Genomic DNA, 15,309 nt, shown 5'->3' on the forward strand with positions numbered 1-15,309 from the left:
CTTAAGAGTCTTATTAAAGAAATGCCACAGCTCATTTCCTTGTAATGCAATTCATATGCTGGTGAAAGGGGGCATGTCTAAAGATCTAAACAGCTTTGCTTTTTAGGCTTCACATTAGGGGTTATCTGTGAGGGCTTGTCATTGATTGACATTATCTGGCCTGACAGGGCCTCATATCAAGGTTAACCTCATGGACAAAAGTGCCACCCGCACGGACACACAAACACACCCTCTCTCCCACACTCGTGGTCAAATAAGGCACGCTCTCCTCAACTTCCTGTTGAGAGGGGTGCTACGTATTTGTGTGTCGGCTTCGTGTGTGTGTGTCAGCCAGGTGGAGATTTCCAGACTTAATTGATAACTAATGGAGCGGCGTGTGCTGAGTTTACCCTGGAGGATTGACACTGTGTGTGTTTGTGTGTGCGTGTCCTGTGGAGAGATAGAGGGGGTAGGTGATGGTAAAAGGATGGGGATGACTTACTCAGCAGCTCCAGATTTTGCTAAATTAAATATGGCCCCAAAGATAATGACATGGAGTGACACACACCAGTCTGGCGGCTCCTGACCTCTTAGGCGAGCAGGCCGCTCACTTCGCAGTAGAAAAAAAGTGTGTTACTAACACACACAATACACACTCCCACACATCTCCCCCTCTCCCTCCCAACAAGCCACAAAGGCGAAGAGAGATCCCCGTGACCAAAATACAACTGAAGCAGTTAATCTGTACAGATATTAGCTCAAGGGCCCTTGAGAGGTGCACCGCTGAGCCCCTTCTCCACTGTACTACCCACACCGCCTTGCTGCCGCGCCGAGCGCTGCAACCATGAGGGAGGGACACAGGGTCGTCTGCTCATTTACCATGGCGGTTGGTTTATCAAATTGCACTTGTGGTGTCTTGAAACTGAACATGGGAGCCGCGCTTCAAAATAAAGCTGCAGGAATAAATTTCCCTCGTTTCAGTCTGCAGAGGCATGAGACCGAGTGTGATTGTGTATTTTTCAAAGCAAAGTTATTTTATTCACCTCCCGCAACACAAACACTTCTAAATTAAGTCATCATCTGGTGCCAGCTGTGAGTCCAGATTTGATGTACAATTTTAACAAGTTAGCCGTGTGTCCCATGAATTACCCTAAGCAGCAAACTCAATAAAAGTTGGCTGTTTTAGTACGTGGCTGTCAGAATGGCTCTTGTCACTCATGTCAGATAGTTTTTTTTTTTTTTTTCTCCCTTAGACCATTTTAGGCTGCTTGTCCTCTGTTCTGGAAAACACCATAATTACCATGTTTGTGATGAAGCTGGAGGGCGTATTTGTCCTCAGATTTCAACTTTCCTGCCTGATTGCCCTCAAGTTCAACGTCTTTCCTCTTCCGTCTGCACTTGAAATATACATTGTTTTTCTTCAGCCATTGTCCCGTGCAGTCAGTGTGTGTGTGTGTGTGTTTGTGTGTTACAGGGGCCGTTTGCGTCTGTCTTTGTCCTGCAGCGTCTTCTTTGTGTTTTTGCGGCGGTGTGACGAGAGCGTGGCACTTGGCTGAGGGCTCGTGTTTGATAACAGCCCGTGGACTGAGCTGCAGTGTAGTAGTCCAAACGGGTCCTTCAAGGTCAGCACCCCCAGAAAGAAAGCACACAATGTGCAAGGTCACATTCTAGACTAAAAGCAATAAGTGCTTTATTGATAGAGAAAAAAACAACAAGCAGGCAGATGTGCAACCAACTGATTAATAATAAAATACATTTGTGAGAGAGAGGGACAGGGGGGAGGGTAGAGGGCAGAAAGGAGAAGACAGCTACCTCCTGACTGTATGTCCCTGTGTGTGTGTGTACTGTACAGTGTGTTTTGCAGCCAAACATTGATCCTGTAGTGGAACCTAAAAAATCTATTAGTGGTTAAAAAAAGAACAAAATGTGACAGATTGGTGCTGGTGGCAGTTTCCCGGGTGCACAGTCTCTCCCTTTCTCTTCACGCCCGAATCATTTCCTACCATTACTGCAGTGTGAGTGATTTGTAAAGTACAGTGTGAAAGTACAGTTTAAAAGAAGATCACAAACAACTGACTTCTCCTGTTTTGACAGTAATCTACACATCTCATCAGTATCGTGTTTTATGACGGAGACAACAGGCACTGTAGGTTCCTTTTTTTCCGTTCAGTCACTTTGTGAACAATGTGCCTTTTGTACCGCGCCTACTGTGCTATTATCTTTTTATGAAAATAAGCAGAGGGTATTGGACTGTCGTCATCTTTTATGTGCCTTTATCGCTCTTTCTCGCGTGCTCTCTCTGTCTCTTGTTCTCTCCGTTCCCTAACCCGGCAAACCTGCTAAGTGAGTAGAGCTCCGAAGTGGATAGGTTAGTGGCAGATTTAGATTTGAGGTGGGGAAAGCTGAGTCCCAGTCCCCGCCAAACCTGTTTCTTCAATACGACTCTGAGGGACATGAGAGCTGGGAGATTTCCATATGCTCTGCCACCCTCTTCCCCTCAGTGATCACCTACAATAGTACCCACCCCTCCCTTCTTGCTCCTTGGAAGTGTATACCCGCTTTTACAGCACGCTTTCTAAATCCCTTCTCTACATAAACTTCTCCTCAGATGTACCCACCCCTAAACCCCCATCTATCAACTAGTTGGCAGTGGCATTGTTTTTAATCATCAGAACCTCAAAATTATTATTATCGCTTCTGATGCGGCAATTAAAACTTCAGGTCAGAGGCACAACGAGCGGTGATCAGCAGCCGAGCTGAGAAGTTTTAATTAGACGATCAGAACCATTAATGCACAAAAAAAAGGTGTGCGCTGGGAAATTAACGGGAACGTCTTAATCAGGGTTAGCGACTCCGAAGAGGAGTCAAGTGAACAGAGAGCAAAAAACAAATCATTTCCGCACCACTGGGACAAAACTCAATTAAATATGCATGCGGAAAAATGGAAATTTCTCAGCATCGGCTGCACCGACTGTTGGAAAACTGTGGCAAAATCTCACGGCAGGGTCGGCGACCTGCTTATTGTTATTCTTGTGTAATAAAAATGAGAGAGGGGCCAGATGCTGGGGTCTGGGTGTCGTGGCGTAGTTGTCCATCAGTGGCTTTCCGCTTGACTTCCTTGCGGCTGCCGCAGCCTCTCTACCATGCAGGGGGGAGAGGGAGAAGAGGAAAACATTCTCTTCCTGCAAGCCGTAAATTTACAAAAATAAAAACATGGTAATTTTCAAGTGTGCCTGTGTATGTTTGCCTGTGTGGCTCAGTGATTTTTCTGAAACACACATGCACACACACTCTCTCTCACACATACATCTCCCTTGAGAGCCAGAGACACAAAAGGTTCAGTGAGCTACGCGCAGGGAGCTGCAGCCTTGTCGATTAATCTGCCAAAGGTTCATAAAGTTATAACTGGGCTTTTTTAAAGAGCTACAGCAACTCTCCGTTGCATATTGTAAAATAATCCTGAGCTAAACAGACATCTCCCAGACCCTGTTTGTATTAATTAACTCCTGATATTGCGGGGGGTTTGTCCCTGTGTCAGTCATGTTGGAACTCAGCAGGAATCTACAACAAGCCCTGTACCTGTGTTTGATTAGGTGAAGACATAAGCTTCAGTTTAAACAGGTAATATCCACCCTGCTTATATACAGACCCTCCTGTGTGCTCGCTCCATACAAACTGACAACACTGCAGGGAGTCGGTGTGTTTATGGTGCGGCTCTGCGCTTTGAATGAACAATAAAGTCAAGTTATTCAATTTCCTATATGTTGTATATGTGACTTTACGTCTTCCGCAAGATTATTACGCCTGCATTTCGGACATTAGCTGCCTCCTCTTGTATGTCGGAGAGAGGTAAAGCCGTGACCCTGCCACTCACAGTCGTTGTTAACTCCCACATCCTTTACCCGTAGCAGCCTTGATTACAGTCTGTGCACGTTCACACAAATAATGCACTTCCAACAGCGTTATTAGGATTTGAAACACCACTTGATTGGGCATGATATCATTCTGGCACACAAACAGAGACTCTGCATCAAAAACCAACAAGACCTGTGGGGCTTAGAGCTGTGGAAAAGTAAGAGCGGAGGGCTAGACTCAAACACAAGCTGTGTCATCCGGCGCTGAGAAGAAACAGGACCCGAAAGAACTTTGATGCACTTATTTTTGACTGAAGATGAAAAAGAAGCTGACCTCTCCCAAATGTATTCAAAATAGTTTCTTGACTTTTTCCTCAGGTTTTGGCCTTATACAGACAGTAAATGGCGCTCCTTTGCGGCCCTGCACTGTTTCCAGTAAAAATAGTGTCACAGTTAACATAAGCAGTTGGAAAAATTAGTTTCAGCTGTTCAAATTCAGACCTGTCTATTTTTTTTCCAACTCCCAGTGCTTACTGAGGTGTCTCCTCCTTGACAATTAGCACACCAGGCTAAAACAAACTGTAAATAATGTCCGATGCATGTGACAGTGTTGTTTTTCTTTCTGATATTCATTAATAAGGCAGAATGCTTACTGGACTCTCAGGGAGGTGGGGGAGCAGGTCCCAGAGGGAAAAGTTGTTCTTTCATGTAGGTCCCCACAGATTTTATCTCATTGTACGCTATCATGCACACAAACGACTTGGGGTAAACAGCTTAGTGTTACCATAGCAATCCCTATTGTAAGCAATGGCAAAAAGCTGCTGTGGACAGAAACCCTCAGCATAAATAATAGTTTAGACAGCTTCCATAAACCATCGAACCATAGCATGTTCCTCCTCACGGGAGGCTCACAATCTTAAATTTGTTTTAAATCACGCCCTACCTTTAAAAAGAAAACAATGAATATGTCTGATAATTCAGTTAGAGGCCTGCTTAGATACTCAACCGGTAGCACTTGGTCCTCTACTCACGCTCCGTATTGTTAACAGAAAATCATACATAAATACTCACTAATGGAAAGAAACAACTGTGTAGGGGTCATTTCCTACAAGGAGCCTGAGATTGCGATGCAAAGGAAATCGGTAGTTAAAGCATGAAATACTGAACGCAGTAAACAGTAAAAATGACCTTCACTGCAACACCCAAATGACCTCAATCTTCCTTTCTGAAAAAAAAAGAAAAACTTGAAAATTTATGTCTTCCACTTCCTAATAGTTTTTCCAGCTGATTCCTTTTTTTTTCCTTCCAAAATTGCTGTCTCCTGAAAAGTGACCCTTTCACCCCCGCCTGCAATTGTCTAACACTAAATTGTACAGTAATGTGCCGCTGATATATGGCCCACTCAAAACTACATAATTCCTGAAGTCATTGTTTCAGGGAGGAAGTCGGCAATGTAAATACAGTAACTGAGAAAGCATGTGTGGCGAGCACGGGGGTGCATTGTCTGCTGGCGATGGGGTGATCTGTAAACTCCTTCAAATTGTATATCCTCTAATGATTCCACAGCTTTGCAAAAGAAAATGAAAACAGGATTTTATGTCGCACCGATGTGATTTACATAATGCTGGCAATGGCTCACACATGATTGTGCTTGGCTTTATGGCTGAGGGAAAATGAAGTGGCTCGCACTCATTGTTACAGAGAGCGAATTGAGTCTTTAAGATAGAACTTAGTTACGTCTGATATCACATTTTTTGTCTGCTGAAATGGTATGTCCGTAGCTCAGTATGGTGTATTATCTTAACCACAGTGTGGCTCAGTTAAGATTCAATACAACTTCACACACACAGAAGAAATATATCTGCTCTTTAACTGTTTTCACAGAGCCTCAACTGACAAAGCTTTAAAGTAAAAGCAGAATACGATTTAAAATGCTCGTCTGATCCCTGGCGATTCCCCCGTTTTTTTTTTTAATATCATAAATACTGTGTTACTCACGGTCACCTCCTGCTCGCTTTTTGAAAGTTATTTACAACCTGATAAAGATCTGGCCTTGATTTTGAGTCTGGAAAATTGCTGTTGGAGGGTGAACTTTGGTGGCTCTGGAAATAAAGTGAAAGGTACCAGAGTGCATTTTCTGCCCTAAAAAGGCAGCTCTGGATATGGAATGCCACAGGCAGCTGTTCCTGCCTCATCAGAGGACATGTTATAAAGATAGCCCCACTTGGGTTGAAATAATGCCACCCATTCCTGCCCCAAAGCACACTCTATCATGGTCTATTGTTCACAGAGGCCGCACTGAGGGGGGAAAAAATGTTGAGACTGTGCAGCATGTCTTGTTAAGCAAAGATATGTAAAACACAGCTACTACAACATTTTTCGCCCGATGTGTCCATGTTGCTGTCTTGGTAAGATCACCAGATAAAGACAGCAGAGGGTAGGAAGAGCTTATGTACACGGCTTATTATTTTCACTTAATAAAGTGAAACCAGCAGTCTCCACAGAACAAGATATTGAGTCTAATCCCACCGAATAGCCAACATGAGAACGCGGCTCCAAAAAGCCCAAAAGTGCTCAGCGCATTCACTCCACATCCTGACAGCTTTAATGCTGAGCAGCCCCCCACTCAGTGGCAGGACCACAGCCTCTTGAGGTGAGACTGAAGATAACATTTCACAGTGTCTCTATAGCGCTGTCATGTGAAGGATTATGTAGCCGTGTCTTTGCTGCTTGTAGTACCGTAGGGGGTCTGATACCTATCTGCCAGCGATTTTCAGCTCCCTGTGTTTTTTTTTTTTCTCTCCATTTTTTTTTTCCACCCCTCTGAGCTGACCGAAGAGGTGTGACTTAGAAAGATATGTACAGTATCTCTGTGTGTCCTTCCAGTCTTGTGCCGTTATTGTTAAGTGCTTTTGGATGTTATTTATAGCAGCCATCACTCTTGTTCTATGTTGTTTTTTCCATTGTGATGTTTAAAATCAGTACAAGTTGATGACATGTGAAACACCGGTTCAAACTTTGTTTCTGGTCGTCGTGAAAGCATGACGCACATTTAAAAAACCTGCTTATTGGGTGAAAAGTGGAGTTATGTTTTGTTAAACCGCGACACATATAATGTGGTATTGGACGAGTTTAAATGATCGCATATCTTTTTCTTTTTCTTTTTGTTTCAGCTGAAAGGAGTTTATGCACTGAAACGACCTCAGGAAAATCCAAGATGGCCGCCAAAAGGAAAGGTGGCCTAAAACTCAACGCTATCTGTGCCAAGCTGAGCCGCCAGGTGGTGTTCGACAGCAGCTCCCAGAATGCAGAGGGAGACCAGAGTGTAGCAGACAACAGCGAGCGTGGCAGTTCCCACTACGATGACAATGAGACCAACTTCCCCGAGAGCCTGAGCCTAAGTCAGAGCCTAGAGGAAGACCAGAAGAGACGTGAGGCCATTGAGAAGTGGGTCAACGGCGAGTATGGCGATGAGCCGCCAGCTCCTGACGATGAGCAGGAGCATGAACTCAAAGTCAGCACTGACGAAGACGGCCCTCCAGAGGGTGTGTACATGGTCCAGCCCAAAGGCTGCAGTGATGACGAAGAGGAGGCCGAGCCAGCGGCAGGGTCTCAGGGTGGCAGTTTCCATGACAACAAAGAACCTGAAGACAAAGCTTCAAAAGATGACACCTACATACCACCCGGCGAAGCCCAGAGTCGCCAAGCACCTTTCGCCTCTCCAGGTACATTTTGACTCTCTGTCCTCCAATCAGTGAGCCACACTCTGATTTAAACTCGACCCTTTGCATACATCTTAAACCAACTACTAAAGCTACCTTTGCCCTTCAAATCATTCCACTCCATAGTGTTACAGGGCAAAGGCTCAAATAGAGCGTGGGTGACATTGGCACATCCACATAAGCTTAAGTGTGCCCATTATTGGAAAGAGACACTCTAGAGTTACATTATGAATAGCCAGTGACATTATTACCCTAAAGACAGATACAACTGGCAGGCCAGGGGGGAAAACAGGAACTTGTCAGTGTGTAGTTCACTATAAATTCATAAATGGAGTAGGCTTACAACGTAAGGCCGTTTATGCACTCTCTCGGCAGCTGTGGGCCAAGAGCGCATGGCAGGACCAGGCTAAGCTTCATATTACACCCAGGATTACATATTGAGTCTTTGATTTTCCCTAAGCTCACTAAACTTAGCCACTGCTTCAAGCTCCTCTATTACATGGAGTCGTAGTTTTGCTGTGGAGCAGTTCTGGGTTTTTTTCACAGTTGCCAAATCCAAGAGATGAATTGTCAGATACAGTCAGAAACAGGGAAGTTATATTGCAATGCCATATCACAGTTAACTATGTTATTATCTTTCACAAACAACAGGAGATTCATGTATTTGCTGTTAGCAGACATGGGCATGTTTTAATATATTCCTTAATGCTATATGCTCTTGTAAATGACTCATAATAACCCCTGTTTAATCATGACATGATGTTCCCTAGGTATAATTCACTGATTATCAAATAGATAAAGCTGGCAGAGACTTCCAACAGTCATTCTGAAGTGGCAATAGTGTGCGTCAACAGCACAAACAATCTTTTAAGAAAGCACCTTTTACGGTTATACACTTTGTGACCCTTGAAACTAGCGCATATGCACTATATGAGAGAATGGCCTTTGTGTAGCAGAAGTTAAAACAGAGCTGTAAAAAGGGGCAAAAAAACATTGCTCGGTTATATGAATAGATAAAGCCTGTGTCACAGACAGCGAGAGAAAAAAAACAGCAATTTGCAGGCGAGACCGGTTGTTGCGGTACAAAAACAAGTTTTGTTTTGTGCTTGCTCACCTCAGTTTAACAGTTTTTTGGTCTTTCATCTAGGTTTAGGTATCTACCTCAGAGTCATGTACACATGCTCTTTTTGTCTACATTTCTTTTGGTTTTCACTATCTGCACGGCAGTAGCTCTGGCCACATACAGAATTGGGGGCAGGGGCTTCTCAGAAAATGAAGCAGGTTTCATTTCAGAGGCAAATGAAAAAGGCTTTGTGGTTTTAATTAGTCATTTTGTGTTTATTTCATGGCCGTAAAAAAGCCTGTCTGTAAATATGTATTACTGTTGTGTAGCAGGCCTACAACTTTCCCTTCACTGGTTGCCTCACTACTTTACATCTCACAACAAAGCCGAAGTGTTTGAAGACTGCGGGGAGAGCGCACTGCATCAGTTGCAAATCTTGTCTTTAGAGTGTTTTTTTTTTTTTTTCAGAGTTGCTCTTTGTTGATTGTAACTAGGGCATCTATATTGCCACGTTTCTGCTCAGCTCACAATTAAAACATTTTTTTCCCCGCTCTCTCTCTCGCGCGCGCACCGCTGTCTTTCAAAGGCTGATGCGGAGTGCACGTAATTATGCATATAAACATAGTGGCTTAATTATCTCTCATAACATCAGTGACAATGTAATTAACAAACATTGCAAGATCAATGAGAGAAACTGCGACCTTCAAAACATTTAACTCCTCACATTGAGGCATCGTGCGGATTTCCTATCAGTGCAAAACCCCAGAATACTTTTCCTAGATAATTTAGATGTCGCATTAGAGCCCTCATAAGCCAGTCAATGGAAAAAAACCAATGAATAAAAAAAACTATGAAAGCAATGACAGAGATGCTCATAGCGATGGATCAAACAGGCTTGACCATGACTTCCATTTGCAATTCTGGGTTCACTGTAAAAGGTTATTGTTCATTCCAAGCTGTTTCAAAGCACTCTCTATTTACTGCCTGTTAATTAACTAACCAAACAACAAGCAAGTTTGAAGCTCCGTACAGTTTTGTCTGTGTCAGATTAGTCCGAACAAATGCACATAATGTCATTTATTCAAAGCAACTCTTCATTAGGATACCACTGTCCATTTAAAACAAAACACACTTAAACTAATTCACTAACATGAACACAAATTGCTTTTTAAATCTCCATTTAAATGATTGTTCCATATAAAAGAATCCCACCATTCAAAACTTTCCCCAACTGAACTCTGCTGAAAAACACTGCGTGTTATTAAAAAATATATATATTTTTCACCAAATCGTTTACATTGTGCTTGAGTGGTTAAAAAACGGACGTCCTTTAGAGGGTATTCAAACTCGGGTAGTCCATATATAGCCACTAGCATGCACCTTTATCATCAGCGACACCTCTGCCTCTCATTCCTGTGAGCAGGGAAGCTATGCCACTCGGATGGCCATGTTTGGTCAGCCAAAAGAGATATAATACCCATCTGTTATCATATTGGGGAGGGAAAATGTGGCCTAATTGCCTAAAATACAGACGAGGCCGGTGTCTGTCGTGTGTTGGATTTTGCTTGCCTGAAGTGTCAAGATTAGGCAGCACTTCTTTGTAGATTTTCCAGTGACACCGGAGAGAGTGCAGAGGGACTTGTCAGCTGCGTTACTGAACAGAAGAGAAAAGGGAGGTTTATTTATTTCTTTTTAAATGGGTGTGCGGTAGCATTAGTGGTAGGGCCAATCTCACCTTAACCCATGCACCCGTACATAGTTTCCCACATGGTGTCACATTGCATCATTAAGAGGCAGCCAGATAGGGCTTGAGTAGGAAACTCATTTACATGGTGTTTTAGAAAGGTTATCTCCTGTCAGTCCCAGTCATAATCCTTTCAAGTCCAATCATTTGCCTTTCGTTGATAGCTCGTCACACGGCTCTGCTGATGAATAAAGAGACTCGACTAATTTTTGGAGAAGGTGATGATAATACCCTCAGCAAATAGAATATGGAAAAGGCATGCTCCCATGACACAAACCACTAGTCTCTCTGCAATAATTAGCAATTGACCCAACTGACCAACAGAAATTACAGGTATTTTCTTTAATTTAATACCTACTGCAATACGACAGGCATTAGCAATGTTATTTACACAATTGATACATAATCAACGGTGACAGTTTCTAAATTAGTGTTTATTTTACCTTGCTCTTTGTAGATATCATTCCCCACACAGTAAAGTGTAGTTGGATTTTCTGACTGGGCAGGTCCGTCCTAACTTTAGAGCTATATGATATGCTGTGACCTGAGAAGCCCTTATAAATACAGTAGCAATAAAATCCAACCAAGTACCAAGCTTATCAACACCTAAATCAAATGAGAAGAATGTTCTGCCAAGTTGCACTTTGACATGTTCAAATGACTTTCAGGTGATCTTTTGTGACATATGCCATTATCAGTTGAGAAGCATAAGGAACAACAGAAACGTCAATATTGAATAAGTTCAGCTGGTCTGTATCCAGCCCCCGATGCTTGTTTATGTCACTCTGTGGTTTCAGTACATGTGAAAACGTGGTAGATTTGTTAAAACAATCTGTAGCAAACACGCAGGTAATCCCTCTCAAATACCTGATCCATTTCTCTTAAATTTTTCATGCCCTTTCGATCCTCCAGATACTCTTTCATACCAATCCACTGCGCGGAGGAGCAACCCCAACACGCTGAATGGAAATTTAGGGATTATTTTACATGCTGCGCAGGAGACGTGAAAGGCAGGGCACAGCGACTGATTTAGCAATAACTGAGAAATCTGAGACAAGAGCTGAAATATTTGCGTATTAATTACCCGGGTGGTAGGTGGTGTTACTGCTCGCCAGCCCATATGTTGCTCTGGTGATGTAAAAAGCAATAAAACTAATTTTTAAAAAAAGGTTTTGGACCCTGTTCCTGTAGCGTTGCCAAGGACAAGTCAAGAGGGCCAAAGCTTTTACATGACCCAGGTGAAATTATCATCTGCTGCATTACTAGCAAGTCTGTGTTCTGGTATCCTGCCTAAAATGCAGACCGACACAACAGGAGATGTTTGAGAAGCTGCCTCACAAGTCCTCCCTCTCTATTTATTGTTCCTCTCTCATGCACCCTCTCTCTGAACAGTTATCCTCTCTTTCCACACTCTTCTTCTTTATGCAGAACTTTGTCCCTCCACTGCTTTCAGGCCCCACCACTTTTCCCTTTCCCCCACTCTCTGACCCCTTGCACTAACCTGGATGAAAGTTAATGGGCCAGAATTAATCTCCACATAATGCAATTAAACTATACATTGACTATATTTCGCCTATGTCCTTGGGGAAGTTGTCCAATTTAATGGACTCTTAAAATGAAAGTGATGTTTCAGTTCACAAATGTGTAAAAAGAGGAAAGGAGGAGAGGATTCGTTCTTTTCACTCTTGAAGGTGACACAATAATCATCTTATTTTCAACAAGATTAATGGGAGATTTTATGAGTTGCATTTAACATGTAATAATTTCTCAGATAGTTGTTAAAATTCTGTCATTTTAATTTTCTGTGATTGTCTAGCATTAGTCATCATGTAAACATTTTTTGCAGGGAAATGGGCTGATAGTGTTATTCATTTCAAGAAGTGGTATCAGCAGTTTTTTTTCTAGAGCCTCGCCTATACATTTTTTTCTCACATGAGGTCTCTTAATATGGTCACAAAAATGTCACACTGTTAGGTGTAGAATGTTTGATTTATTCGAGAGTTATTCTCTGATGAACTTATAATTAAAGAATTACTATTATTATGACTGAATAACATAATCAAAATGAAAAATCAGAAACGTTTGTTTGTTCAGTGTCTCTTTTAGCACAATCACCCGCAAATGCTGCAGGACCGTCTTATAGTGCAACCAAAACAGGAAGAGCAATGCCTCAGACTGCTTGTTTGTAGACACATGAATACACAGACATGTACAGAGGCTGTTGTAGCTTGCAGTGCAGAATCATTTTTCCTGTTGTTAGATTTACTGCAGCTCTGAAATACCAAGAATAACATAATCAAATCAATTATATGTCTACATGTTTTTTTTTTTCTCAGAAAAATAGATATGATAATAATAATAATGTAGCAGTAATGTAACAGCATATTTCCCTAAAGTGTTAAGGTGAGAGAGCATTGGACAAAAATTAATTGGATAAAGCATATTCTCGACTTCATAATCGTAAATGGACTTGCATTTCTACTTTGCCAGATTAGTTCATTTGTAACTAATGTATTCAATGTCATTAATTGTCAAATATAGTCTATATTGCCCAGTTCAGCTACAAAAGCATGGTGACAGTGTCAGACTCCTCAAGCAAGCATCAGTCAGCATGTAATGAGAGAGAGAGACACTTGGTGGGCTGAGTGGGTGAGTTTGGCCACTGATTAACACGTCTTGAACTTGGGGTTAAGTTGGGTTCAGTTTTACTCCTCAAATAAAACAACAATTATACTAAAATGTGCTGTTTTAAGTAAAGACTTACAGCAATGCCAGAAGCCACCAAAGAGGGACTCTGAACTCAACATGTTTTCAGCTGGTAGCAACTATGAAAGGAAAAATCTGACAGCATCTTAACCAGAGGATCACCATCATTTTTCTCTTTGCAGGAGAAGCATCTGCCCTGCGAGACTATGCAGCCAACACCATGAATGAATTTTTGGGAATGTTCGGTTATGATGACCAGCAGGTAAGGGATGAGCTGACCAAGAAGATCAGCTTTGAGAAGCTCAAAGCCGCTACCTCAGACCCCTCATCCCTCAGCAGTGAGGAGGCCTCACGGCGTGCTCGCTTCTCCAAGTACGAAGAGTACATTCGCAAGCTAAAAGCTGGCGAGACCCTACCTTGGCCCATGCATGCTTCCCCACCCAAACCAGACGACCTCAACTCAAAACTGGCCCAAGAAAAGAGCGCTGCCATGCTCCAGACCTCTGCGTGCCTCCCAGGGGCCGAGGCACAGATCTACCCTTCCAGCCTGGACCACAAACAGCCAGGAGGACCTCAGCTGGGCACTTCCCAGCCACCAAATCCCTCTCACATGCAGAACATGGCATCTCGAGCCTCTAAGTATGACTTCTTTATCCAAAAGCTGAAGATGGGTGAAAGTCTACAGCAGCAGAATGGCAACGCTTACAAGCGACCATCTAAATACGACTTGGAAAATGTCAAGTTTCTGCACCTCTTCAAGCCTGGTGAGGGCAACCCTGACATGGGCGGTGCCATTGCCTTTAAGACTGGCAAAGTGGGCCGCCCTTCGAAGTATGACATCAGAACAATTCAGAAGCTAATGCCAGGAACTCCCGAGGCCTCACTGATGCCCAATGTCCTTGCAACAGCACCAGGGAACCCGGGAGCTCCTGGTGTCCCCACCGCAGGCGCAGCTGGAGCAGGCATTGCTCCAGGGATCACAATGGACCAGGCGGGACACCTAAGCTTCAACACCTCTGACTACCTGAAGTCCAGCTTTTCCAAGACTGACTCCATCACCACGGGCACTGTTTCCTCTGTTAAGTAAGTCTTCCACATTTTTAATCTGCAACAAAATACAAATACAGATAGATTTATATATATAGAAGTTTTATACCAAAAGGAATTTTGTAAACTTATAAGCAATTCACTTAATTTAATCGTTTTGTTATGGTTACACAGGAAGGAAAATGTACATCAGATTTTGGAGTTAATGCAGTCAGATTAGATTTGATCCAGATTGTATTCAGTTTTTTTAGGTGGAGTGGTGAAACCCTGGAAGCGTTATGCAAAAAAAGTCAAAATGGTGCAGCCAAAAATGGGCGTGGCCTTTTTGAAAAAGAGAATCAAGAAAAACTAAACATTTGTTCATTTCAGTTCGGCAGGATTGTGCGGAAAAGAATTGTGCCGCATATTGTAAAATGGTGTAACAAATACACCAAAATGAATTTGTTATTTCGTTGTCCATGACCAAACTTCTCAAATGTAATGCAGTAACAAAAATAGTGTGTGAGTTACTGTATTAGTTATTTACACAACATCAATTCATACATCATGAGAATGAGCTAATAAATTGCATAACTTGTCATTAAAATTTTACTTTAAAGTTTACTGGTGAATTAAAAAGACTCCAGTGGAACACCTTGGAGCTAATGTGGAGCTCACATACACTTAACTGCTACTGTGAGTCAGTTAGCCTAACGCAAAGGTAATTGCTACCTCCACAGCAGCCAACAGGAATGTAGTGTGAAATAGCGCACAGTGCCCAATAGATCCACGACATGATGAGTTGCGAAGGCACATGAAGTGTTTACTCGCTGTAGCACTCCGTGGAGACTGATTTAGCACAGTCATCGCAAAGTGACTGACTTCTTTCGTTTGGCTAGGGTGTAACAACTCTCCCTTTAATTACTTTGGAGCCATGACTAACCTCCCGGCGAGTCACAGGGGCCGAATCTGCACTGCCTGACGAGTGCACTTTAAAGGAAGCAAACGAGGGGTTTGGGGAGCTAGCCTACAGTCGTGTACACTACCAGTAGGAAACAGCTCCCAGAGTCTGTTTGATTGGTTTTGACCTTGTCTCTAGTTAGTCAAGACCTATCAAAGACACTGTTCAAGAGCCCTCCGGCACCTCTCCCTCAGGCTTTGGCCTTTGTCAGGTTGGGGCTCAGTGGTGCTGCAAGCTTGGCTAACTGACCCAGT

At 42.9% G+C, this 15,309-nt stretch overlaps 1 protein-coding gene across 5 annotated transcripts in view; it reads left to right on the plus strand.

The window, feature by feature from the left end:
* Nucleotides 1–15,309, plus strand: part of casz1 (castor zinc finger 1) — a 78,208-nt gene that overhangs the window by 35,721 nt on the left and 27,178 nt on the right. For all 5 annotated transcript variants that reach the window (XM_030423138.1, XM_030423139.1, XM_030423137.1 and 2 more), the window contains exons 2-3: nucleotides 7,007–7,558; nucleotides 13,251–14,151. In XM_030423138.1, the coding sequence (XP_030278998.1) occupies nucleotides 7,007–7,558; nucleotides 13,251–14,151 (1,453 nt within the window). The remainder of the gene's footprint in view (nucleotides 1–7,006; nucleotides 7,559–13,250; nucleotides 14,152–15,309) is intronic.

This window comes from Sparus aurata, chromosome 7, assembly GCF_900880675.1.
Source record: "Sparus aurata chromosome 7, fSpaAur1.1, whole genome shotgun sequence".
NCBI classification, from domain to species: Eukaryota; Metazoa; Chordata; class Actinopteri; order Spariformes; family Sparidae; genus Sparus; species Sparus aurata.